Consider the following 27,234-nt stretch of genomic DNA (forward strand, 5'->3'; position numbering starts at 1 on the left):
ATTGAAACAGTGTGGTCCATATTTATTAATTCAATGGTTTTCCAAAATGCACAAATTAGAAGAGGAGAAAGACAATCTAGAATTTTACATAAACCTTCATAAAACATAAACTAAAGGGCTTTGTGATTACATAAAGTAGGTGTGAGCTTAAAAAATCTAAATGTATAAAAAGATAATTAAATAAAAAAAAGTGTTTAGTTTATAAAATTTAAATTGCTTAAAAGAGAATATGAAAATCGTGAAAAAGTCTTTAAAAAGTAATAGAAATTTTGACATCAATAGCCTATGAACTTTTGTTCAAGGAATTTGATTTTAGGCATAATAACTACCAGTTTATATTGACATATATTATTTTGATATTCACATCTTACACAGCACATCCTTTAAAGACCCCAATCAGTCACTTTCTGGTTCCCTGACAAATCTTACGACCACAGCGGAGGTGGCTACACCAGTGCTTTCAGTCATTTCTCAACCAAGTCTTGTTAAATCTTATAAACACAGAATATTACAAACACAGATACACTCTAATCTTTCCTTACTACCATCCAAAATACCTTCACGTATAAAAATACAAAGACCATAGTACCGTAGCCTTCAGAGAATAATGTTGACCTCTTTCCTTCTTCACACTGATGCTAAGCCTCTGCTAATATTATCACCACACATACAGAGCTGATAGGAGAGATACATCTTTGGGTACATTTTGGGAAATGTGGTCGACACATAAAATAATATTTTTTCCTCTGGTTAAAAAGGTGTAATAAGGTAACCATTGCTTGTGAAATAAAAATTGTAATCCTTGGAGGTCCTGAATTTAGTCAAAATTTAAAAAATCAATATCAAAAATACTCTAGAGTAAATAAACCTTGTGTATAAATATTGATATAGTGTTGAAGTGGTGTTTTCTGTATTATATTTTTGTAGCACCAATGAGCTACTTGATGCAAGGACACTTATCGATGAGAGGGGTGGCTTTTGTTATTCCAAATGACTGTGATGGTCACACACACAATGATGCTACTGTGTAAGAGCTATTGTACGCATTACAATGAAAACACATCGCTCTATAAAGCAACTAATATGAGATTCACATGGAATAAAACAACAAGTGTATAATAATGAACTGTAAAATGAATCAAATTAACAGTTTTGACTTATAAGTGCCACTAAAAACAGTGCTGACAACTGGATCACTGCAAGACTGGACTTTTCAGATTGTACCACACACACAAAGAAATCCATGTTTTAACCACCACTGTGATTAAAAAAGACCACAGTGTACAAAGAGCAATGGATAACAACGGTGCAAGCTATCATGTAATTATCTGCACACTATAATGTACTTAAATTATGGAGGGTGAAAACAAACGCACACACAAATTAATTGTTTCTCGTAAGTACACAGATGAAAAACAAAAAAAAATCACATTGTTACATGAGTAGGTACTGTGGAGTGGCTGAAGCAGGCTTTATTTAGTTTCACCGGCAGGAGGAGAGGAACCCAAGAGAGGAGACTTCGGTGAAACCTAGACAAGTTTAAAAAACAAGGTATTATTGTTAAAAACTTTGATGTCATTCATGACGAGTGTTGATGGGGTTAGGGTTATATAAGTTGTGATTTGGAGGTGCAGCTACTTATTTACTTTGCTGGGACAAAGTATACTGCAAAGTTTTTATTGCATGTGAACTGTAGGAAAAAACAAGCCAAAGTTCTGTACACTTAACAACTAAAGCTGTAGGAATAATTACTGCTAATGTGTAAAAATGTAGTTCAGAGATGTTTACGCTTGCATGATACAGCTTAACATAAAATTTGTGATGATTAGTGTTTTCCAGGAGATTTGTCTGTGCCAATGTTCTTTTTTCCTCAATACCGCAATCTGCTTCATCTACCTCTTCTTCAGTTAGTTAGTGTGTTGGTGTAAAATGGTTGCTCTACAAATAAGGCCCTAATGACTAACAGTAAGTGTGTGTTAGCAGTGTATCAAAGTACTCACAGGGGAAGGAGGCTTCGCAAAGTTGAGGTGAGCATACAAAAGCACAGCAATGTCGTTCTGGCTGGCCTCCAGGGCTATGGACAGAGCAGTGCTGCCATCCTGTAAGAAACAAGAGGATGATGGAGAGATGATGGATTTTGGGCAGGATTTATCATAAGAACAACTGAGAGACAGAGAAAGGAAGACGGAAAGGAACTATATGCTTACATTGTCAGTGAGAGTGGCATCACAGCCCGGCACAGACAGTAGCTGACGCACAATGTCTACGTGACCGTGTTCGCAGGCACACATGAGCGCTGTGGAGCCGTCGTCATCACGGATGTTGACCTGTGCCCCGCAGGACAGCAGCGCCCGCACCATGTCCCCTCGACCGTGGCTGACCGCTAGCATTAGCGCCGTCTGACCAGCCTACAAACACGCATTTAAAACCTTTAAAGTCATCTTCAAACTAAACTAAATTGCTTTCATTTAGACAGCATCATGCGTCTGGTGACTAAAACTCTGCAGTATAATCAGACACATTAGTGAGCAGAGTTCTGAAAAGCACATGTAAATGCTCTGTATGTCACATGGGTTTTGCTGTGTGTGGGTGCAGTAGAACCAAATAAACAGTAGAGGGCGCACCTGGCTGGCCTTGGCGTTGACGTCCCCTGTGCGCAGGAGCTGCAGGACGGTTTGCAGGTCATTGTCAGAGTGGAAGGCGGCCAGAGCTGTCAGCATGATGGCCGTGTAGCCCGCTTTGTTCTGCTTGTCAGCATTACACAGGCCTGTCAGGTATGTAGGGCAGGTGACAGTGTGACAGGTGATACAACAGCAGTACAAACAATGACAGGCATGTATGATGTGTTGGAGACAGGAATGTTTTAAGATTTGTGGCACTTAAACCTGATTACCTTATGTAATCTTGTCTCTCCCTTCACTCTTTCTCACACACATACACATATACACACACTGACACTCACCGGTGTCCAGCAGCAGTCTCACCACAGGGAAGTTGGAATGGGAGACGGTGTAGTGAAGCGCTGTATTCCCATTGCCATCTGCCATGTTGATCACAAACTCCAGCAGCTGAGGGGAGACTGAGGCGAAGGTGTTCATATAGGCCTTGACAACAGTTGTGTCCGCTGCTTTGTGACAGGACACGCGTAGCCACTCCTGCAGCACAGTGGTGTAGGCTGCCCTCTGAGACAAGACACAATGAGGATGATTAGAGACACATATACACCTGACAGACCGTTAGAGAAATGCAAGAGCACAGCTCACATGCAGACTGACCATTATAAGCATATCAAAATCAAAAATGAGGAAAGGGTTTGTTGGAAACCAATCCTCGGGAGAAACACACAGTTGTTTGCTCTGTGTGCAGCTAACCCTTTCTCGATTATTTTGTATTACAAAAGCTTAAACTCTGTCTTCTAGACTAATTTAAACATTTAGGTATCTTATATTAAAAGAACCCTATAACAACTAGTTTAAAAACCACATAGTAAAAAATGCCTTTTGTAAGAGTAAGGGCAGAGTTCATGATGTTCTATAAATGTTTAGTGTGCACTTAAGATAAATCAATTTTTGAGGAGCTGTGTTTCCCCTTGATCGTGCTTCTGCTTGTTGTTGTCAGTGTGATAGCTTTTAAAAAAGGACACTCCTGGATTTCCTGGAAAGCAGTGTCAATACTGAGTGGATTATCCTGGTTAAAAAAGTGAATTAAAACACCTACTGCTCCTTGTTGGCTGAAAGCATTGGGTTCCCCCAGGGCTTTCTGCAGGGCATGAAGAGCTGACATCAGGCTGTCACTCAGGTCCAGTCTGAGATAGACGAGGAGACAACATCAGTCATTTATGCTCATACACAGGCTTAATAGTACCATTATTACTATATCTATTACTATTACTGTCTGTCCGTCAACCATGTGTATATTTACCTGACTTGCTTGGTCGGTGCTGTAGCAGTGTCATTTGCAAGGCTTTCCGCTGCCAGGTTTGGCTCCGATTGGCTGGAGAGGACGGTTGTTTCTGACTGGACGGTGTATTTCTGCTTAGTAATCTCAGTGGTTTCAGTGACACACAGCGATGAAGTACAGGCAACTGAGGATGTTATGGAGCTTTGTTCAGGAGTGGATTCAGTGCTTGATATTGTGGAGGTGATCTCCTGGGTGACTCTGAGTTTTTCTGATGACTGATTGACAGTCTCTTTAGAGGCAACATCGTTTGATGGGCATGGAGGAGTTAAAATGGAGTTGAAGGCAGCGTCCGTCGCTGGTGACCCGGGTGCTTTGACTGGTAGTCTAGTGTCTACAGTTGCAGACTGGTTGGGACTCTGCTGTGAGTCTGGAATGACGGCTGGAAGTTTGACGGCAGTCTGTTGAGGTACACTGTTGCTTTCTGGAGGTTGGGAAGCCTTGCTATGGGTTATTTGCTGGAGCTGGACTGCTGACTCTGGTAGTTTTTCTTTGGCTTCATGATATTCGCTGGAATCACTCCCCTCATCTGAGCTTTCGCTGCTGCTATCGTCTGATGATGTGGACTCGTAGCTGCAACACAAAAACAAGTTTCACTTTCAAACAACTTCATGTCTTTGCAAGTCATGCCTGTTTTATCAAGGTACATAAGCAATATTTCTACTTTATAACTGACAGTATACCTTGGGCTGGGTATACTGTATCAGTGGGTGAAAATGACTGACACTTACCCTCCATTGACTCCAATGAACTGTAGATTCTTCTTCGTAGAGGGAGATCCTGGTTCACCTTCTGCTTTCCGCTTCATGATGGACCTCAGAGAAGACTGGGGAGATGAGGCTGGAAAAGATACCAGTGATCATACATAAAGTAGAAACTTGATGTTGTTAGAACAAGTTAGAGTGATGGTCAAGGGGTGTTTTGAACAGAGTTCTGTCCAGTTACCTGTCTTAGGGCCTTCTTGTGACTGAACAGTCTCTGTGGATGTATGCAGGTGTGTCTCTTCTTCTTTTGAATGCAACAAACCAATCTGATTACCAGACGTGCTTACAGCAATGGCAGGATTAGCTACAGGTACCGAAGTGGACAACTCGCTCTTTAGGACGTCACGCACCTGCTTCGAGCTGACTGCAATCGGAAACTCAACTGGAACATCTGTGAGACAGAAAGAAGACTTCAATTTTTCAGCCATAATTAATCAAATATCTTATGGAGGAATATAATAAGATAAAAGTAAACTACTTGATCCAACATTTTTCATAAGACCTTGTAAACACAAGCTCATATACCCCGAGTTGTCAATTTACTTGTACAGTCTGATGCAATCCAATGGCAATGCAATAGATCCTGGTTTGTAATTAAATTTGAGTGTCAGAGACCTTCAGCTTGTCCTCTGTGGCCCTCCACGACTCCACCAGCTGGTTGAAGGTAGGGGGAGCTGCAGGGCTCTGCTCGGAGCAGTGTGCCCACCTCCATGACAGTAGGCTGCTCCAGTGTGTACACCTGGATTCCCACAGTTCTCTGTTCCCTCTGTTGGGGCAGTTGTGTGAAACTGACCAGAGTGTGCAAGCTGCAGCCTTGTGGCTCCTGCCAGCCCACGCTGGTAGCCATGACTGGATGCTCTGCCTGAGGGGCTTTCTGGACTGCTGCAACCTGCTGCTGGCATTCCTGCAGCTCCTGCACCGTCCTCTTTAGCTGGACCTCAAGTTGACCCACTTGATTCTTAAGAGCCTCTGTCTCTGGCAGCAGCCCCAGATCCTGCTCCCGAACGCCAACTCCAACCTCACGACCGCCCCTCAAGTTCTCCGGTCCCACTCCAATGGTACGCACTTCCCGCTTTGCATCTGGTCGCGCTCCACCCACAATCACTGTGTCCTCAATCTCACACCCTGAGTCTTGAAGCTTGGAGCCCTCGGGTGTGGTGGGAGACAGTGGCCCTGCAGACGTTTTGCTGCTCTTAGCTCCAGTGCTCACATCTTCTTCAGGGATGTCGATGTAGAGCTCTCCTCTGGAACGACCTCGGTTGAAACTCAGGCTATGACCCAGGAACTTCTGGCTCTTCAGCTGGACGCTGAGTTGCCGTTTCTCCTCCTGCAGGACAGAGATTTTAACCTGCAGCACAGGGATGGTCTTCACCTGCTCCTCAAGCTCCCTTATCTTCCTGAGGGCTGCAGCCATCTGCTCCCTGACGTGCTGCAGGTGTGCTGGTGTTGGGGTCACTGGGGTGGACAGGCCAGAACTCAATGGGGTAAAGGATCCGCCTCCACCATGGGCTCGGTTAAAGCTGTGTGCACTGCTGAGAGAGGTGTTAGAGCCTGCGATGCTACTGTGCATGCTGCCCAGGTTGGAGAATCTCCGCCCCTCTTTCTCCTCCTCCAGCTTCCTGCGTGCATCCAACAGGGTCTTCTCCACCCGGGCAGAGCTGAAGTTGGGCCTCTGCGACGTGTGGTAGCCTGGGGCACAGTAGGAGAAGGAGGAGTGTCGGCTGTCCATGCTGGTGTTGGAGCAAAGAGACTCTGTGGAGGTCCACCAGGAACCGGTGTAGCCATAGCCACGGGGCAGGGAGCCATAGCGTGGCCGGCGTTGGATAGGTACCTTCTTGATAGTGTTTCCCTTCTCTATGTCGTTAACATATTTGAGAAAGTCTAGGTCTAAACGGTAGCCATAGGGGGTCTCCACTGAGTAGGGTGCCGCCTCCTGTTCTTTGCCATGCAGGGAAGGGGGAGCAGGCGGGTTGAGTTTCCCTGAGGGGAAGGAAATCAAATCTTTAAACAAACGGAAATCTGCGTCTAATCTTGGGCTCAGACTTTAGAAAATAGCATTAACTTTGGGCTACTGTGTATTCATATTTACTCTGAAACAATCAGCAGATTAGGTAGAAAATGAAATGGCACAGTTACTATAACCTGACCTTATACGTGTCTAGATAGTTGTTAAATTATTTGGAATTTGTTTGATAGTTTAAATCCAAACAAAAACAATGAATTATCTCCAAATAACTTTATTAAGTATTATTTAGTAAAACTAAATGAAACTGCACCTGGGAAGCCGGGGTCCATATGCAGCACCTGAGCCATAATGAGCCTGGGGCTGCTATTCAAACAGTCACCCAACAACTCTCACCTGTGGGGAGACAGACACGTGATGAATTTATAAATGAGCATACCAAATATCTTTAATGAGAACAAGAGTTGCTTTTCTTGCAGAAATAACAAGACAGGGGTTAAAGCAATAATACATGATTGTGTATGCCCAACAGAAACCTGACAAGATCAGTGTTTATATGAGCATCTTATAAATAGGCCTTTCTCACAGCAGACATTTTGACTTATCATAGTAGTAAAAGCACAGGTGTTACTCACGATGGCTCTGTTATGTTAGTGTTCCAGTGAGAGTGACATGCACGATACAAGGACCCTGAAATCAAAGCAGCCATCCTTTGTTTCATCATTTACACCAGTGCTTTTCCTAATGTGACAAGTCAAAATGTCTTCTGTGAAAAAGGCATATGGACTACATAGATGCAAGTACTCAACTACATATGGTTTGCATGCCAGCAATAAACGATTGCTCTTTTTGACCACATCGTTGTTTTTTGTGTGATTGTCAGAAATAGTTTTACTGTTTCTTTCACTACCTCACCATACTACCCTCCTGCCTCCCTGTCTAATTTTATCTGAGCATAGTGGGTCACAGTCGATTGTGTGTTTGTTTCTGTTCTTAGCGTTCAGAGAAGAGGAGTTACAGAGGAAAGTTTCCTGGCAGCTAATACCAGGACAGAGGTTTGAGACTGCCAGTTACAGCCTTATTAGGAATCATCTGTGCACGCTAACTTCGCCTCTCAATTTAGGGTTTACAGACTCTCCTCTTTCTCTCCCTCACTTTCTCCACAATTTCACCCTCCTATGTCTTCTCTTATATGTCTCCTTTAATGTTTTTTTCTTTTTCTGCTGCTTTCTCCCCCTCTCAACATCAGCTGACAATCAGGAGGTTTCAGCTGGTCACTGTCTCTCTCATTCCCTCCACATTCACTTGCTCAGTAGCATAGTGAATTGCTGAGAATTTCAATACATTTTTCACACAGGGGTAATGCATTTTGACTCTTTATAAACAAAAGATTGTGCTCCCACAGAGAACACCACAGTGCCAGCAACGACAGAGCCCACAACGCCAATGCCTCTGCGTTTGTGTCTGCTTGGAAAAGATTAACTTTCTCCCACTTTGTGGGAACTGAGGATGTAATGTTTAAGCCATCCACAGCATACCCATTTGAAAATCGTTATATTACTTTTGACTTCAGGGAGCTAAGATCAGAAGTTTGGACTGCCACCTCCACTTGGTCTTTAGGGCATACTCAGTTCACTTCACTTTAAGGCTGTGTTTCTGTTTCTTCAGCAAATGAGTTATGCTTTCTCTCTCGCCTGCTATCTTGTGACCCTAGTCAGTGCTTGCTCGTTTGTGAAAAGTAGGGCACTTGGAAACACTGACTAAATTCACTTGGTATTTTTAAAGTCCTGCAGTCAGTTTAATGTCCTGGTGTGATTCCCCTTATCTGTGCCCCTTCATCACCCTCTCATACCAAGATTGCCACACACTATGAGGCATGGAAATACTGTATGCATTCACATACAGACCCATTTTAAGTAAAAGTACTCCTCACTTCATTGTGATAGGAAAATATTACTACACTGTTAACTTTATAGGGCAGCGTCACTAAGCCAACTATATTTTAGCTTACAGTTAAGGAATTTATCAGATGTCCTGGATGTTAATTTGAAGACTTACTTTACATTAGCACTGCCACGATCCAAAAAAACAAACAAGAAAACACAAGTTGTTATGGTAAAAAATAAGAATTAAAAGGCATCTGAGGCAGGGCAGTCTGAATGTCCGTTTATCTCCAGTATGGAATGAAAGCATTCGATTGATTATGTGCTGCATGTTGTACAATGTGATCTGGGTATGCCTACATGTGTGAGAAAGTGAGAACAGGACAGAGAGAAGAGTGGTTGGGAGTAAGCGAGCATGTCTCTGTGTGTGTGTGAGAGTGCATGTGTACAGGAGGGTGGAGGACAGCACAGACAGGGGACAGTTGATGAGATATAATTAGAATCTGCAGTTTAGCAACCAAATGTCCCAGCCCAGCAGACGAGACGGCTGACACTGTCCATTGCATTCCACTTTGAATGCAGTTTTCTACTCCTTCAAATCATATCTACACACACAAACTCGCATTATTCTCTGCTTCAAAATGTCACTCTCCTTATTGCTTCTCCAGGTGCCATTCGTCCCACATCACACCCTTAAAGCGCCCACACTAACAGGCCTCCACATCTGCTTCTTCAACAGTGGCTCATTTGGTGTTTCAGATCTGTAAGCATGTGGACATACTCCCCCTGAGTGTGTATATGTGTGTGGCTGGGAGGGAGTGGTTGACCTTCCTCCCTCGGCTCTCAAACAGAGTTCCTTTGAGATGACATCTGAACAGAAACCAGTGTGCGCCCTTCCCCAGCGTCACATTACCATTCTTTAGACGACTTTCCCTTGCCAGCTTCATCCAGGACAAATGCCTTGCCCACATTACACCCCTCTACCTCCCCATACAGCTGCATACCATACTAACGGAAGTTAATATTGCCTGGTCTACTCCCTCCATTCCCTGCTATTAAGATTAAGACAACCCTCAGGGGGTAAGATGCAGGTCACCCAGCACAAATTACATGTGGTATGTCCTGTAAGATGTCACAAGAATAACTGCATTATACTGTAGCATCTTTGACCCCTTGCAGAAACCAGTGCAAAATGTACACGCAATGCAGCTTCAGGTTAATTCATAATTCAGGTCATTTACAACCAAACTCTTGTATCTGGAGGATTTAAAACTGGATTTGATTTACAGTATGTGTGTATATTCTTGTGCCTTTGGTGTATCAGAGGATTGAGACCACCCTGAAAAGTGATTTAAGATGCCAGGCTTCATTTCGAGGTCATCTCTCTCAGGTTTATCAAACTCATTGCTTCCATTCATTGAGTCACCTCATTATTATTGCCATTACAAAGGATTAGACCTTAGTATTGCTAAATCAGAAATACCACTCTTCCTACCACCCAGAGAAGATCTTTATGGATTTTTCCACTGCCTTACTGACTCTCTCAGCCTTTGGTGATTACTATTCTGCTCAAGCTTGGGAATGGTTTGTGAATTAGGAAAAGAGGGATTTATTTTCCGCTTCATACCAGCTGCTTGCGCTGCAAGGATGGGATCTCTCCTCCCCAGGCTCCTTGCTCTCCCTTCCTTTTCTTGCACTCTTACAGTCAGCACCTGCGGGGAACAAGAATAAAGGAAACTTGAGCTGAAAACTCCATTTAAAAGGTGTGTAGCTCTGTTGACAAAAAATAGACAGGTTACAAAAGAGTAACCCCTGCAAGACTATAAACAGAGGTTGCAAAGCCAGAAAAAAACATTAAAAAAATCCAAAACATTCCAGTGGTTTTGACTGACACGCCGGATGTGAACAATATACTCCAATGACATGCCAATCACTCTCTGACCTCCTTGTAGTGCAGCCAGGATGAAGCCTGATTCATGCATAGCTGCTCCCCTCCTCTTCCAGCTTTCTAGAAATACTCCCCCCACCCCATTCCTCTCTCCAAGTCAAGGCTCTCTAATCAATTCAAGGTTGGGAGCCTCCCTGCCATGTGATTGGGCAATGTTTTCTGTTTTCTTGCCTCTGTGACTCGCACCCCCCCCCCAAATCCATGGGCAGACACGCCCTCAGGTTTTTGTGGGAACAGCCATCATCTGCACAGATCACCTTAAAGTCAGACTAATTTCATGGGCCTTATAATGCGTTCCCTTCATGGACAACACAGACTTGAAGATTGTACTGTAACCTCTGCGTGCATGTCCACCAGATAAGCTGCATGACTGCGTCTGCTGATTCTCATACATTCTGCTCTGGCTGCTCAGAATTAGGCTGCTGTGTAAGTGTGGTCGACATTTTGTCGGGGGTCTTGCAGCCTAAAAACATTGATGGGTGACCTTTGCATAATATCATAACAAGACTTGTTGTTCAATTCATTGTTTCATATTGTTGTCATGCCAATACCATAGAGGGTGGAGGGGTAGGGGGAGAAACAGACCTTTTAGACTGGAACGACAGCCAAATCACAAAGAGCCATTCATTCAGCCCCTAGTTCCACAGCTGGTTCTAATATAAAGCAAGGAGGGGCATCTCAGAGAGAGAGAGAGACCGAGAGAAATGATGTGTGCATGAGTATGTGGTAAGGAAATTTGCTTCAAAACAAACAAACAGTTGATGAAGTGCTGTAATGGACCCACACACTGACATAAACTGGAAATACAAGGACTTAGTGATTGATATCAAGATCTAAAAGTGCCTTAGGCTCCAAAAATGGCCAGCTATCTGTGATGCTAATTATGTAAGATAATACAATATTATGAATGCATCCCTACACGATTTTAGCAACGTATATCAATGCCATAAACTGCTCTCAAAGGATAGGATTAAAGACTGTGAACTATGTGGTTGGCAAATACTTGTGTAAGACAAATACCAAACGTTACAGGAGACAACTTGAACTCCCATTGACTCCCACACAGCACAAATGAAAACACACAGATCTCCTAACACTGTCTGAGGCCTGAAGACTCCCACAGATCAACAAACACAGCTGTAGCTTTTAAGTTGATTTATTCAGGTAAGGGCACCGATGATATGAATGCCAAGTGATTTAGATGTGAAACCTGACGGTATGATTATACATTTCTGATGTATTACCCCCCTAATAAGTAGCAACATTTTGACAACAGATGCACCTTTTTCGAATGTCAATTTAGCATAAAAAGGCAGTGCATGTGCCACTTTTCTCATACCAAGCTAATTGATGTGGCAAAACAGAGACGATGTGGCAATAGTCTGAAGTCTGATGAAGAAAGGGTTACAGGAAAAGGGAGCTCCATCTTTCTATTCCCAAAGGATCCAGAAACAACCCAGTCACTTCCTCCCAGCCCAGGAGAAAGAGTAACAAGGCGAGAGCGCAAACCAGAAAGAAAAAGGGGTAAGAAAGAGAGAAAGCAGAGGAGAGCAGTACAGTATGGGAGGGAGGGTGGGAGAGAAAGAGTGGGAATGTGAGGAAAGAAAGGCAAAACTGCAGGAGGAGGGGGGAAGAAAAAAAGAAATGCTGCTAAGAGTTTTAGATGGAAACTTCTCGAATAAGAAGACCATGGCTGTTCTCAGAGTTGGACTCCACCAGTATGAATCACTGCTGCTGACACCAGAATGTATTCTGCTGCTGTAAACGCAGGAAGAACATCAGAAAGATCACACAGGCTGCAGGCTCCTCACAATGAGAATATATAGTTTCAAAGGACCTTGCCTCATAATCTTAAATGGCTCCGCCTAAAAGATTACCATCATTTGTGCATTCTACTTCCTAAAAATAGAGCGACAATAGAGAATCCCTATGAGAAGCTGCACTTTGTCTAACTAAATAAAGCTGATTGTTGTTCAGAGGTTTTCTTCTCAGAGTAAAAGGCCGCAAAAACCTTAATATAGATATGGAGAAGAGTTTTAAATGTTAGGCTACATAAAGATCACAACAGGACACATGGTTGTTGATCTATCTACCAAGACTTCTTTGTCCTCCTCCTCACTCTGCAGCACAGATGGCTTCATTCAGCCAAATGGTCCTGCATGAATAATAAATCAGAAGAAATTACAACAAATCTCTCCCCTGAACAGCTAAATAATGCTAAATGTAGAAGCAACAACAGCCGTTTGTCACTAACCATAATGTAGCTGAACGGTGTACGTCACTGCTCGACAGACAGGGCCTTCACCATGTGTAATGAGGCCAGATGATCTCATATCAACATGGCAATACAGTGTGTTCTTATGCTGCTGGTGGACATGTTGTTTTTGACTAATTTGGACTTTAAATTCAGGACAGTGAAATCATAACCCAGAGTGACGTCCCCTCCAGGATTCTCTGCCCTTTAGCAAAAAGCCCTGTTTTTTACATTAAGCAGTGGTGGTATGGAGGAGCAGACGGCGCTGGGCTGAGCAGTCTGGCTAGAGTACGGCCAAGGGGAGGGGCCGGCCAGCTCCCATTACTCCTAGAACAGGAGCAGAGTAAACACCCGCCAGTCTCCTATTGGTCATTGTGCTGTCCTCCAACAGGAAACTGAGCAAGGGTGGGGCTGAGCTGCAAGGAGCGGCACCGGAAAAAAACACAGAAAAAGGGCATTGGGGAGAAAATTCCGGTGCAGTTGTGTGTGGAGGTGGGGATTAAAAATGATGCCGAGCAGAGAGGCCAGAGCGCTGTTTTAAGGAAACTGTGGGGTCTGGAGGGGAGGAAGACGAAGTCCAGATGGCAGTAAGACGGGTGGTGGAGAGCCGGTCAGAGCAGTGTTGGGGTTAAAAGCTCAGGTCAGCGTTTGTTGTGGTACTGAGCATACATAACACAGCAGAGCAGAGGAAGTAACCTCACTGCAGCAGCGATGTAGTAAAGTGGTTCCCTCTCAGGAATCTAATCAATTACTTCCTGATTCAATGAGAGCTGCTGATCAAAAGACTGCAGACAGAAAGAAAATAAAACAGGCCAGGAAAATATCCACAACATTGACTATTCCAACACGTGTGCGTGCTTTACTGGACAGAAAAGTCCATCTTGCTTTTCTGAGTGTATTAATGTATTAAATAAGATCAAGTGAGATTATTTGGGAAGATAATCACTGTCCTTACTGCCTCAAAAGCCAGATTAGACCATATGTTCACTGAACATACTCCTATACTGGTTGCCCTAATCAATATAGTTAAGTAGGATCATTAATAGGATTGGGCATCGAGAACCGATTCCTACTTGGAATCGTTTCAAAAATTACGATTCCAATAGAAACGTTTCTTTATTGGAATCGTTTAGAGGATTTGGTTTCAAATCCGATCATCGCTTCCCAATTTAATATGCGCAGGTTTTGGTTTCCGTAGCAGCCAGGTGCTTGTTGTGTTGTAGCCATGGAGCACAGTAAGCAGCGCTCTAGTGTGGCTTTATTTTACATTGAAAAAGCCCTGTAAAACTGCAAACCACCACTGAATCAAAATAAAACTTTCGTCTTATTTGTGAAAATAGGCATGTGACCCGTTTCAACTCCACCCCTCAAAGAATCGGAATCGAGAATCAATAAGAACCGGAATCGAAAGGAAGAATCGGAATTGCAATCAGAATTGTTAAAATACAAACGATGCCCAACCCTAATCATTAACCCTCTCTCTCTTCACCAAATCAGGCTGATGCTACTTCTGCAATTTACTGGGCCGAAAGTTTATCCCTACTTTATAAACTAATCAACCTCTAATACAACTAAGAACTTTGGGTTTTATCATAACAAATGATCTTGCAAAAAAGTTTAGGGTGCTTTGGAGGGTGGAAAACATGAACAAGATATCCATTTCTCTCTGATCTAAATGGGGTAATGGTGCAAATTTTATAAAAAGAAAAGAAAAACACAACCTGACTGCATGTATATTCACTGAAAAGGCCTGATAACATTATAGATCCTTTTATCACTAACTTTCAGTGATGAAAATGATCATTAATGCTGTGTATTGTTTTGACAGAACAGTTCATTCATCATGCAGTAAAACTGTCCAGAATTGCTTGTCAGTGGTAGACCCTAGACAGTGACAGGCAATCTCATACAGGTTCAGGGTGTAATTTCATTAGCCTCACTAAACCATTTAAATGCCCGGCATGTGGCCCAGTGTGCAAATGGGGTTTATAACCCTGCATTCCTTAACAGCACCCCTGCGTCCAAAAGCTGTAATGAGACAATCACATTCCAGTTTGATTTAAAATACTGCTGAAGGAAACTCCAGCTGAGTCTGTGGGACTCCCAGGGGTCTCCGTTAGGATTCCAGGGGGTCCCCAGAGAAACGAGGAAGAGTCAGGTTTCACTGTTACTACACTAACACTCACAAGATCTCAAAACAGTAGGGAAATATTCACTTGCCTGTTTATTAGGTACACCTGGCTAAAACTAATACAAGATTCCTGCAGTAAACTAAATATTGGAGCCACAGACAACGGCCCATGTAACAGAATTAATGACAGCACAGAGCCCGTCTGAGTGCCATGCAGCTGCTACAATCTTTGGCTATCTGCTGGTAGGTGATTTAATACAGCTAGCAGCCCATTACACGACAGCAGGACAGTGGTGTATTGTATGATGCAGTTTAACAGGCTGATGACTACCCCCACATCCTGCCAACTTCTGCATGTCCTTCATCATAACAACATCTGATGTGTTTACTGATGAATCAGGACAGTCTACCACACATATTATGAGACATCCTGTCAGATAAAGTTAATTATTAAACCAACATTCCTCCATATTAACATTAAGACAAGGGGGAAACATTCATGTTTGCCTATTAAGACCTAACGTATTAGTTTATTAAAGGAAATCAATGAGGGTGCAAAAGTGCAAATTATCACAAATGCGGTTAAATAGTGTTAAGTTGGTTCCCCCTCTCCCTGCCCAGCTGACATATACAACCCCATCAGTCCTCATCCGTCTTCTGAGGTATAAACTCCTCAGTGACCACTGACCGGCTACAGGCGGCGAGACGAGCACATTTGAGGGCAAGAAGCGGCAGCGAAAAGCTGACGAACATCTGGAAATAATGAGAGCTTGCAGAATGCACGGACCCACCCTCTCCCCTGAGTCTTTACTGAGCTTTCCCTTTTTTAATGAAATTAGAAAACAAACATGTGTGAGGCATTTGGAAAAAATTCATAATCAAGGACAAACAGAAACAAACACCCAAATGGGTTGCTCTTTCAGACATGACGTTGGAGGAAATATATGGCTTTGCAACGTGCAGTAGGCTACTGTCTGTGAGCTCGCTGCAACACTGAAACTCCTGCTTTAATTCATGAAGACAAAAGTTGAGGTAGGTCGCGTGGCAACCCTCTCTCTATGAGCCCGCTACGAAAACATCACTGTAGGCTACATGATGAATTTAACAGATAGCATTCTGTATCAAATGCAAAGCTTTTGTAGAGACATTTCACCATTTTATAACATTCAAACCCAATGAAAGGGTCGCTGTAAACACACATTTCAGTTTGACAAACTCACTTTTAGTACATATAATAGGAATATCATTGTTATTATGATATTATAGAGATTTTTCGTTAAAGGCGCTTCTCGCCGCCGTGCAGTTAGCCTCCAATGATGCTCTGAACAAAAAGGCACGCACCGGAGGACGATCAACCGTGAGACTCAGTTTAACATTCCTCTAAAGGTAAATGCTCATGTGAAATTATGAAACCTAATTAGTCCGAACAGCAGGTAGTAATGTGAGTATAACTGAAGCTGGGGTGGTTTTGGAGGATAAAGGACCCGTTACTTCGGAAAGAGAAGACCGGGGGAATGGGCAGGACCGACGCTTCACAAAGAAGTCACACTCACAAGAAGACGCCTCGTCTGGAGCGCTTTAAAATAACAGTTTGACAAAGAGAGACTAATGCAGTTATCAAACAGAGAAATTGTAGCTTATAAGCTGTTCTTACCTGCCCTCTAGAAATCCTTTCAGCCGCCTCGGCCCAGGAGCGCTCACTGACAGAGAGACAAAAACACTGCAGCCAAGATGCTGCTCGCCCCCTCCCGCTCTTCTTAAAGGGCCAGCGGCCACGAGGCCAAGCAGCGAGCTCACACCTACGGCTCACACTGTACCTCCATCATCTACACTACATGGGTCTCCAATCATCGGAGAGGGCTTCATTTAGCGCCAAGGATCCACGCTTCTTCGTGGACCTACAAGAAAGAGCCGTTAAGTAAATCCAAACATCTCCACCTTAAGTGAAAGTAGTTTTACTTTAAGTTACAATTACTCCACTACAAGACCTGCATTCAAAATCGTACTTAATTAAAAGTACAGACGTATTAGCAGCAACATTTAGGCTACTCATTATGCAAAATGACCACTGTCATATATGCTGTTGCTGGATTATTAGTAGGTTATGCAGCATTTTATGTTGTAGATGGTTAAAGTAAAGCTAATTTTAACTACTTACTGTTGAGTAGTTTAATATAGCAGTGCATGATATTTTGATGATATAGTTTGGATGTCAAATTCACAATATTCGCCTCTGAACTGTAGTGGAGTAGAAATATAAAGTATAGCATAAACTAAATGATCTAGTATGCAACAAGTAGCCTAATAAATGTACTTAGCCCTCTAAGCTCTTAGTATATCAAGGGCTTACCAAGGGAAGTCCAAGGGCCTCCAAGGTTCTGCATGGACATCAAAGAACCTCAGTGGAAGAACCTGCCAGATCCCCTTAACACTTTTGGATGTACCTGCAAGTACAACGAGCTTCCCAGAAAGTACAATAACTTTGAAGAACCTTCAAGATTCCTTGAGTACCAGTCAGGAACTCCAAGAACATTTGATGACCTGCACAAACCTCTAAGTAGTAGTAAAAAGAGAGCGGGAGGGAGAGACACACACACACACACACACACACACACACACACACACACAAATCCAATATCATGTAAATGTTTGTCATATGCAGGAAATATGATGAAAGGCTGAACACTCACAACATATTTTACGAGTCTATAACTAGAAACAAAGATTTTGAGATTTTATTTACTTCCCCACAACTACACTAGGCTACAGTGCTGAAAATTGAGTGATCTTGTCAACTGAAAAACTTCCAGTCCTCAGCTCTGATTGACTGAGCAATCGCAAGTCTTTGTAAAGTACCTGAATATAAATGCGGGGCCCTTCATTCTGGTAAATTACACAAACATTGCAAGCTATAATGTGGATCATCATACCGCCACAGGAAATGAAGACTAAAGGTATGTGTTGGGAGTCTCCTCACTCCACAACCTGATATCAGTATGGAAAAGAAAGGACAGGAAGACATCTGGATCAAATACATCTTTGCCTTCTTTATAACCATGCAACACAAACTTTAGTGAATAATGCAGACCTGTGTGGACGTAGAAAGCAATGTGATTTAGCAGAGGGCCCTGAGTGCTATTGTCTACCAAAAGCCACAGTAGGTGAACCTATAAGTGAATCACAAATCACTTTCAGTTATTCTATCAGATACTGCAGGTAATTCATCACAGAAATTTGTTTCTTGTCATTAGTTACAAAGCCAGAAAACCAAAATGAAAAAAAACAGAAGGGAGTTCACCGCACTGAGGTAGTCTGGTACCAGGAATGGAAAAATTAAAATATTCAAAAAAACATGAATACTGCAAGTTTTTAACTGAGAAAATAACTCTTTAACATAAGAATATGATTTGAGGCAAATAGCATGAAATAACTTCCCCAAAAAGTTACACAGGTTGGTAAATGTGTACGAGATCGGGTAAGACAAGGGAAATAGGATAGTATTTGTTTTATTTACCTGCATGTTTTTTATTCTTTTATTAACTTTTTCTTTTTGGGTGATATGGTTAGTCTGACTGTCATATCCTTGTTGTGCGTTTGTTTGTTTTTGCTTTGTTCCGTGTGTCCGTTTAAAATGTACAATAAATAACTGACCACAAAGAAACAAATTTACAAAAATAAAACTTTTTAAAACTATCGTAATAGTAGAATAATATTAAACAGGCCTACTATTACAATTAGGGATGTAACAATTACCAGTGTAACGGTAAACCGTGATAAAAATGTTGACGATAACAATTACCGTTTTAATACAGAAAACCGTGATAATTAAATTTTACTTTAAAGTGTTCATATGTACAGTTTTACATTTTAATTTTGATTATGAAGAAAACAAGTAATTAGTGGTGTTTCTTTGATTTGTTTACATATTGTTCTTTATGTCTTAGCTTGAATGTTTGGATTTGTATAATTTAAACCTGCACTACTGGAAATGTTCCTGACAAATAAGCTGTTTACATGCTGAACCCTTGTTCGTTTGATGTTAAAAGTTGCACTTTTGATAAGGTTTTGCCTATATTTTTGTAATATAATAAACACTGTTACACTTTTTGAAACTATTTCAGCTTGTGTAGGCCTCAGTGCTTTCTGAACATAAACCGTGATAATTTTGGTCACTATAACCGTGAGGTTAAATTTTCATACCGTTACGTCCCTAATTACAATGTGATACCAATAGTATACAGTCACTATTGAGGAGCACAGACTGAAACTTTAAAGGGAATATATTACATATTTTCAGTTATTGTCACTACAATACAGTTTGATAAATGTATTGTACAATGCAGTGTCTATTCTTCAGCTCTGTAGCCACACACAAATGAAAGCTGACCAGAGGTGTCAGAAGAAAAATTTAATAGAAGGCAGTAAAAAAGACAGTGTAAATAAATAAAACATTGTTCATCTAATTGGTAAAAAAAAGTCTCCAGCATCGTAAAATAACAAAAGCATGGATATTTTAGTAGTTACATTGTTAATGTGCTGCAGTTTGTTTACAATAGTGCAATATAATAGAAACAGTAGTTGGAAATAGCTACAATGAATATAAATCTGCTACAACCAGGGTGTTGGACACACCTCCTCATGCCACACATATGCAAAATGTTTCAGTAATTCAGTTATCAGACTGTACTGCAGGGTGATAGTGCATGTCACAGTTTGAACATATTTGTGTGGGTGAAGGAGAAGGTCTGGCCAACGGCAGTGTTACTGTGATAAACATCTGATGTGACTGCAGTGCATTACAAGAGAATTTCACAGTTTAAAAAACACATTTAAACATCCCATCCTGGCTTTTTCCCCACTACAATAATCATTTTCCTTCTAAAACTGCTACTACAGTTCATTCCTGCTGGAGACGGACTAGGCCTGAGGCCTGAGCTTTGTCAGAATGATCCCACCTCCGCTCTTTAATGAATAAAACGAGAGATCGGCAGATAAATGTGACAACTTGAGGAAGAAGGAATGTCAGTTATTTGGTCTGTTGATAACAAAAGAATACTCCCTGGGACTATTTAATAACTAAGTCTGGCAGTGAGTACTACCAGGCATAGTTTAGAAACAATATCTTACAAATTAAATAAGGCCACTACACAAAACAGACAAACTACAGCCTCTTCAAAAGCAAACACAAGAAGCAAAAGGAAAACAGAACTCCCAAACGATTTGGATACAAAATGTGTTTGGCAGCTCTAGTCCTGTAAAAACTTAAGTTAAAACCAGATCAAGCTCAGGGAGATTATTGTGAGGACACTACTTTTGAAAGCTTAGTTTAAAACACCGACATGTCAGAGCCTTGCTCCAAATGTCGATGTTTACAGTGCAGATAACTTTCCAGTATAAACAGCCACGGTTTTCTCCTACAGAGGTGTGAGAGTGGTGGTGACGGGGGAGATGGTTCAACAGGAAAAGAGGTGACAAGTGTGTGTGTGTGTGTGTGTGTGTGTGTGTGTGTGGTGGCAGTGGTGGGGGGATTATGGAGTGTCTGGGTGGCCAGGGGGTGGGTGGGTAAAATAATGAGCTAGACGAGGAAGAGGACAGTGCGTGTGTGCTTGTGACAGTTGGTTAGCAATACAGTGGGGGGGAGGGGGAACAGAGGGGATGAGACGTGGCTAATTTCTAAAGCTTGTTTTTCTGTGTTGTTATCCAGTTTGCTGCGCCTCAACAGTCAACTCTGCGAAGACTGGACCTACTGTAGGAGTTCCTGTGAGAGAAAAGCAAGACGATGATTTAAGTGTTTTGGTTTATTTTGCTGAAAAGTGTATCTGAAAATATGCTAAATCAATTGAGATGTTGAATTCTGTGACACTTGAATTATTTGTTATTAGTTCATTTTAGAGATAAAATCTGACCCTGGGAGTTAAGGAGTGAAACCTGTGAATAATGTCTTTTTGTAGCGCCCCACACGCCTGCATGACTCTGAATGAGTATCTGCCTTCAAAGAGTTAAGAATGAGGTAAAACCACCATATTTATTTTATTCAGTGTTGGTTGTCTGTTCACAGAGTAATATCACTAAGTAACATTTTGTCTCAATATAATGTTTTAACATCTATTTACATTTAGTTTAATAAGTCTGGAAGAAACATCTAAAATAAACATTTGTCCTCAGTATTAAAGCATGGCTCGGGCAGGTGCTTTGACTGTAGCTCTGTTTTTGATTATGAAGCAGCAGTCCTTGGACCGTCACATGCAAACACAGCTGATGCCAAAAGCAGATGAAAATAAAAAACATATGGTGATAGTTTCCATAGTCAAACATGCTACAATTCTTGAAGAACTGTACTAATCTTCCATTATAGATTAATGTAAAAGTTTTGAGGAATGTGACAATTTTTAAGTCCTTAAATTCAAATATATAGTCTATGACCTCGAGAATGATACATTTTGGTTTTAAGTTTCTCTTGTGTTGATCTGATGGAGTTGAAGAAGCAGCATGAGCTCATTTTGTGTGTATGTGTGTGTGTATGTGTGTGTGTGTGTGTGTGTGTGTGTGTGTGTGTGTGTGTGTGTGTGTTTAGTGTCATGTTACCGTTGTGTTTGCGTAGTCTGAGCTGGCAGGTTTCTGTATAGCTGGGGGATCTTGCGGTTGATGAGAGGCCCCAGAGCTTCTTTCAGTTTATTGTAGTTCCTTTCCATCTCTCTGTGGTACTCCTTCTGATCTGGTCCAATCAGGGCTTTATTCTTCCTCAGGGCATCCTCACACCTGCACAAAAATGAGCAGAGAGGACACATGGAGTTGGGGTTTTGTTTTTATTAGTTACACAGCAGTCTGCGTCTGGGCCGTGGAGTGTGTCATCACCTCTTAGTGAAGTCTTTAAAGCAGAGGCGCAGTTTGTTGTGATGGCGAAACAGCTTTGGATCATCAGGAATGTCGGAGAGAAAGACCTGCGCCACCTCAAGGGGGCCCTGTGAGGGGGAGAAAGGGTTACATATATACTAAGGAATGCCTGTCACTATTTAAAACACTGACCAGACTTTCAACCCCATTTGGATGGGATTAATATTTCAGGAGGATGTGGGATTTTGGCCTTCTAAATGCATTATGGTTATACATCATCAGTTGCAAGTATCTAAACACCTGGTTGACAGTGGTGCCCACAGAGCCCTGCAGAACCATCTGCAGCATCTTGGCGTCTGCAGGGTCTTGGTTTGTAGCGAAGGCAAGCTCCTGAGTCTTCTTCTGCATGTCCTCAATGGCCACCTCCATGGGGACAAGAATGATCTGGAGAATCAAAGACAACAGAAATAGTTGACTTTTTTCACCCCACGCACTACAATCATATAACAACTGAACAAAAATTCCTCCTCAACAGATACTCACCTCCTCCTTGTGGATAACATTGATGCGTGTCTTGATGTAAGGGAAGGCGTGAGATGTTGTAAGGATGCTTTTGCGTTTGTACTGCTCATTCAGGTCGCCGTGGGCTCGCCCGTCCAGAGTAAAGGGAGTACAGTACATGAAAGTACGCAGGTTGTAATTCTTATCAAAGTAGGTGATTCTTTCCTTTAGTTCGTATGTGTCGAAGAATGGTTCAACGTAGGTGATCTGGAGGTAGGCCTGAAAGAAGCACAAACAGTCATCATTACACTTGTACCTTTTCCAAACCTGTACTGATATATTATTAGTCACAACATGTATACATATCATGCTACCTTGTTGGGATCCAGTTTGTTTTTGTCCACTGGGTTGGAGTCCTTGATAATTTCAACCATCTCATCCCCAAACCTCTCCGAGTAGAACTCCTGTGCACCAAAGAGATTCATCTTTAGAAATATGTTTCTCATTAATCATTAATGACACCTTTATTAGTATCCTGAGTACTCTACATGCCTCGAGTCTGTGGGAGATCTCAGCTAATTTGGTGATTGATGGCTCCTTGTAGACAAACTCTTGTTCATCCAGGTCTCCAAACCGGCAGCCATAGAAACCCACTCGGAAGTAGGTCCCAAACATTCTCTAAACACTAAAGACGGGATGAAAAGAGTAGATGATTTTCTAAACAGCCTCGGGTAGTTTAAAAATGTAAACAGAGCACAACAAGAAGCAAGACATTTTTGATGTGGAGAAGCTGCAAGTCTATCTATTCTCTCTATTAAAAATAAGATTTGTGAAGCTTGGGGTCTTAGTACGTGACTTTTGTGATTTTACACCTTGTCCCTTGTTTTTCGAGGTAGTGCAGCAGTTTTCTTTGTTCTTAATATAATAATAATAATAATAAATGTTATTTAAAGCGCCTTTCATGACACCCAAGGTCACTTCACAAACAAAAAAGGATATTAAAATTATAGTCATCTCATAAAAATACAAATAAAAATAAAAGTCTGTCAGTCAGTCCATAAGCCATCTTGAAGAGATATGTTTTAAGTCTGTTTTTAAAGTCAGTAATTGAGTCACAGTGTCTGATGTAGTCTGGCAGTGAATTCCACAGCTTGGGGGTGATGTAGCTGAAAGCCGTCTCTCCCAGGATGCTGAGGTAGGCCTGTTGAGGAGGATCTCAGTGAGTGGGCAGGGGTGTAAACTTCCAGTTTTCGCGATAGAGCAGTGCTAGACCACCTCCCCCCCAAATGAGCGGGGTTTACAGATGTAAACAAATCCATGTGGGACTGCTTGGTTCAGGTGGAAGAAATCATCGCTCCGCTGCCGCGAGACACAGAACGTCCAGTCCACGGTCCACAACGAAAACGCAGACGAGAGAAGCCCCGCCAGAGACAGGGGAATATTTTGCCATCCTTGCAAACCATGTAGATTTTGTTGCGACGAGATCCTCGGTGGGCATACTTTGAGCGTCGGAGAATGTCGCGTTGACACAGAAGCTCCGCAGAAGGTGCATAGTTCCCCCATAGCCGGTAATGTTCACTTAAATATTTCCTCATCCTTACTCCAGCAGATGTAGCCTATCCATGAAGTTATTGTGGGTAGATAGTCCTAGTGGGCTGTATGCTTAGGCTATTGCGGTAAACTTAACTTGCATCCTCCGGTCAAAGACGCAGGTCAGGCATCATGTCAGACTCCAACCCCGTTTAAAACAAAATACGGCGGAGCGATGATAAAATGCGTAGCTATATATAACTACTGAACTTTGCTAATGAACTGAGTATGAAAATCATGGATGTATTCGTGAGAAAAAGTAAATTTACTGAAAATAAACAAGTCAGACGGAGCGGCGTCAATCTCGCCAGCATTCCCCACACACACACACACACACACACACACACACACACACACACACACACTTACAAACATCAAATATAAATACAGAATCAAACAGATTGCATTACAATTTAAGAGGCTTTCCTGCTCCCCAGAGGATGGGAGGCCATTTACATTAAATATCTTAAGACTTTACGAATAGCATCAAAGTCAGTATTTGAATTTCGTCTGACACTTTCATATTGCGGTGTGTAATAAACACTGAAGCCATAGAGGAAGTGCCTCAAGGAGTTCTCTTAAGAGTGCTGAGTACTGGGGCCAATAAAACTGACAGCACTGACATCAACTGGGAAACTTCCAAAGTTATAAATGCAATATTTTTTCCACAACAGGTTGGGGCCCAACAAGTCCTCCAAACCACACGACGATACAGGTTGTTTATTCCTAATCTCTAATTTGACCCACAGGAGTGTTTCTTAAATTAGCACCTCTAGCAGTGGCAGGAAATACGACCCACAGGAGCGGTGTCCGTACTCATAGCTAAACTAGAGAACGTAACTTTCGCGGTTTTAAACACGTCGTTAACGTTTTGAAATAGTCGCAGTTTGGTTAGTTTTAGGCACAATAACTACTTAGATAAGTTTAGGAAAAGATGGTTCTTGTATTTGTATCTCTTTTTAATTGCTCTTCAATGTTTTATGTAAAGCACTTTGAATTGCCTTGGTGCTGAAATGTGCTATAGAAATAAAGTTGCCTTGCCTTACAATCTCAGTCACACACAGAGATCAAGGCTACACAGATGAAAAGGCTCTCTTGTTACTGTATAAAGTTGATTATATTTAGGAATAGAAGAGCAACTGGTGTAGGACAAAGACAAAATAATTTATCTAGCCTGAAACGTAGTTTCAACAAAGTAGGAGGGTGTCAGAAAGGGTTGGAAACGGTTTTGTAACCGTGGCTCGACTATGTCAAAGTGTGAAAGCAAGTTTTGTATTACTCACCAGTAACATGTCATTCACACCGGAGAGGAGAAGAAAACAAGAAAGGAGGAAGAAAAAAAACATTGTCAATACAAAATAAAAAGGAATAGCTGAATTAGTTTGACTTTAAATGTTATGTTCTCAATATAACAAATGAACGCGTTACCTCCCATCCTGAACTCTGGAAAAATGGAAAAAGAGAAGACTCATATCAGGAGGAATCCAGGATAAAACAAATTTTCTCATCAACACTAACAGCCCAGTTAATTGCTGGTGATTTCAGGGTCAAACTATCAACTCACTTGGTTGTAGACTTTGGTGAAGGCATCCTGTAGCTTCCCGTGGACAGTAGCCAGCTTTTTGAAGTCTCTGTTGGCTTCATGGATGGGCAGCAGAATCTTGTACACTTCATTTATAGCCTCGTACATTGCGGCCTGGGGTTACAGCACAACGGAAAGCCAGTTTTACACATACCACCCGATCACGTAACACTCCTTGAGCCATGTTAATGCTGTAACCTTGTGCTGTGTTAACACACAGTGTGGTCGGAGAATATGAGTCGTACCATGTTAAAAGAGGCAGCTGCTTGCTCCAGGAGGCCCACCAGACCAGACTCGCTGAAGTACTTCCCAGCACAAATCCCCTCCTCCTCTGGAGACAAGACGTCATCAGATACGGCTGACTCTTCCAATACGTTGGATGAAATATTCTGAGGGAAAAACAGAGAAGTCATAACATATAAAATCTTATATATTTGCGCGTTTCAACAATCGCGGGCTTAAGTCTTGGTGCTCCAGTTTTGGGACAACGTCCTATCTCATACTGCTGTAAGTAGAGTGAGTCACCAAATTAAACAGCATGCACTGACCTGAAACGTGACACAACCAATTGGCAGGTAACGGCAATCCTCCAGCATGTTGAGGTATTCTGCCACCAGCGCTGCGCTGTGGACCAGACAGTGGGCAGCTTCAGCATGGTTTCCTCTCTCAGAGTGTTTCCCTGCCATGTTCTGGAGCCACGTCAGACGCAGGTCAGGGGAGTTCTGGTAGCCCTTTGCAATCCTGAAAAAAAAAAAAAAAAAGTTTCTTTCAAATATTTGTGACACTTTCTTGTTGTTTGCAGGCCTTATTAATGTGCATCACAGTACCTGTACATTAGGTCAATGAGCATCTCTGGATCCTGCTGATGCTCTTTCATCTTAACAGTGTCAGTAAGAATCATGTGCAGGTTGAATACCAGATCCTGGACCTGCATTTTCAAAAGTGCCATCCAGGACATTAGTATACAAGTCTCATTCATTCTTGCAGCTCCATATGGGACTTTGTACAGAGGCTGTTACATACCTGCTCTGGGAAGGGCGTGTCACGCAGCTCCAGGTCCTCTTCAGCATACGTCAGGATTGTCTTGAGTGAGTGGCGAAGATGCTCCTCATTGAAGTTTTGTGACGTTCCCACCAGTGATGACAGGGACATTGTGACTTGCATCTTTACTCGAGCAAAGTTCTGGTCCAAGGGCAAAATTAGGACAAATTGTAACTCATAATATTATTAAAGCGTCTATTCCTCAAACACCCTGTATCTGTCCTGCAGATCCATTTTGTTTTACTGGCATGTCCCTAGTTATACCAAGAATATTAAAATAAAAATGACCCACAATGCAGAGACAGTGTCTAGACTTACATTTCCAATCTCAAAGTTCTGCCTCATGAGCAGGTAAAGAGAGGCGGAGGCGTGACTTCTGACAGAGCCGACACTACTGCTGCAGTGACGTAGGAGACGCAGGCACAGGTCCGCACAAAGCTCTGTGTCCTCTTCAAACAGCATTTCTGGGAACTACACACACAAACACACTTTCTCACTTTGTATACTCCTTACACAAATACATTAAGCATGATTTACGATTTGTTTCTTTAAAATTCAAGTTCTTTATACAATTGTTAACCGCATGTAGATGCAATCTTGAGTAAATATACATGTTATTGTTTGTTTCCCCTACAAAGTAAGCAAAATGAATTATGTATTGCTTCTTATATTCTTTTATAATATTTAACTGTATTATATTTAATGTTTTTCATATTAACTATTCACCATTTTTCTTTAATGAATATTTTATTTCATTGCTTGTTATACGTTATTATATTATATTTT

At 42.0% G+C, this 27,234-nt stretch overlaps 2 protein-coding genes across 4 annotated transcripts in view; both read right to left on the minus strand.

The window, feature by feature from the left end:
* Positions 1 to 5: 5 nt before the first annotated feature.
* Positions 6 to 16,661, minus strand: kank2 (KN motif and ankyrin repeat domains 2). Its single transcript, XM_078269212.1, has 13 exons — positions 16,555 to 16,661; positions 10,195 to 10,279; positions 6,998 to 7,080; positions 5,337 to 6,701; positions 4,903 to 5,112; positions 4,689 to 4,797; positions 3,922 to 4,530; positions 3,718 to 3,805; positions 2,963 to 3,182; positions 2,625 to 2,767; positions 2,208 to 2,408; positions 2,001 to 2,099; positions 6 to 1,529 (listed from the first exon to the last, which is right to left on the minus strand). Exons 3-13 carry the CDS (start codon positions 7,032 to 7,034, stop codon positions 1,473 to 1,475), a joined length of 3,138 nt encoding a protein of 1,045 aa, XP_078125338.1. The 5' UTR covers positions 7,035 to 7,080; positions 10,195 to 10,279; positions 16,555 to 16,661; the 3' UTR covers positions 6 to 1,472.
* Positions 16,662 to 19,293: 2,632 nt separating this feature from the next.
* dock6 (dedicator of cytokinesis 6) overlaps positions 19,294 to 27,234 on the minus strand; it is a 32,089-nt gene continuing 24,148 nt past the window's right edge. For all 3 annotated transcript variants that reach the window (XM_078268690.1, XM_078268689.1, XM_078268691.1), the window contains 14 exons: positions 26,767 to 26,919; positions 26,431 to 26,589; positions 26,235 to 26,335; positions 25,956 to 26,148; positions 25,653 to 25,796; positions 25,390 to 25,521; positions 25,254 to 25,268; positions 22,788 to 22,913; positions 22,610 to 22,699; positions 22,278 to 22,514; positions 22,035 to 22,178; positions 21,756 to 21,862; positions 21,486 to 21,659; positions 19,294 to 20,658 (listed from right to left, as the gene is read on the minus strand). In XM_078268690.1, coding sequence (XP_078124816.1) covers positions 20,616 to 20,658; positions 21,486 to 21,659; positions 21,756 to 21,862; positions 22,035 to 22,178; positions 22,278 to 22,514; positions 22,610 to 22,699; positions 22,788 to 22,913; positions 25,254 to 25,268; positions 25,390 to 25,521; positions 25,653 to 25,796; positions 25,956 to 26,148; positions 26,235 to 26,335; positions 26,431 to 26,589; positions 26,767 to 26,919 — 1,818 coding nt within the window. In that variant the 3' untranslated portion in view covers positions 19,294 to 20,615. The remainder of the gene's footprint in view (positions 20,659 to 21,485; positions 21,660 to 21,755; positions 21,863 to 22,034; positions 22,179 to 22,277; positions 22,515 to 22,609; positions 22,700 to 22,787; positions 22,914 to 25,253; positions 25,269 to 25,389; positions 25,522 to 25,652; positions 25,797 to 25,955; positions 26,149 to 26,234; positions 26,336 to 26,430; positions 26,590 to 26,766; positions 26,920 to 27,234) is intronic.

This window comes from Sander vitreus, chromosome 15 (genome assembly GCF_031162955.1).
Source record: "Sander vitreus isolate 19-12246 chromosome 15, sanVit1, whole genome shotgun sequence".
Taxonomy (NCBI): Eukaryota; Metazoa; Chordata; class Actinopteri; order Perciformes; family Percidae; genus Sander; species Sander vitreus.

Bases quoted from the DNA above. Each gene is read 5' to 3' on its own strand.
- kank2 (XM_078269212.1), bottom strand. From the start codon at position 7,034: ATGGCTCAGGTGCTGCATATGGACCCCGGCTTCCCAG. The intron at 4,798-4,902 runs GTAACTGGACAG...TATCTTTTCCAG, and splicing joins ACAAGAAGGCCCTAAGACAG to CCTCATCTCCCCAGTCTTCT. The intron at 2,768-2,962 runs GTGAGTGTCAGT...CATACCTGACAG, and splicing joins GAGACTGCTGCTGGACACCG to GCCTGTGTAATGCTGACAAG.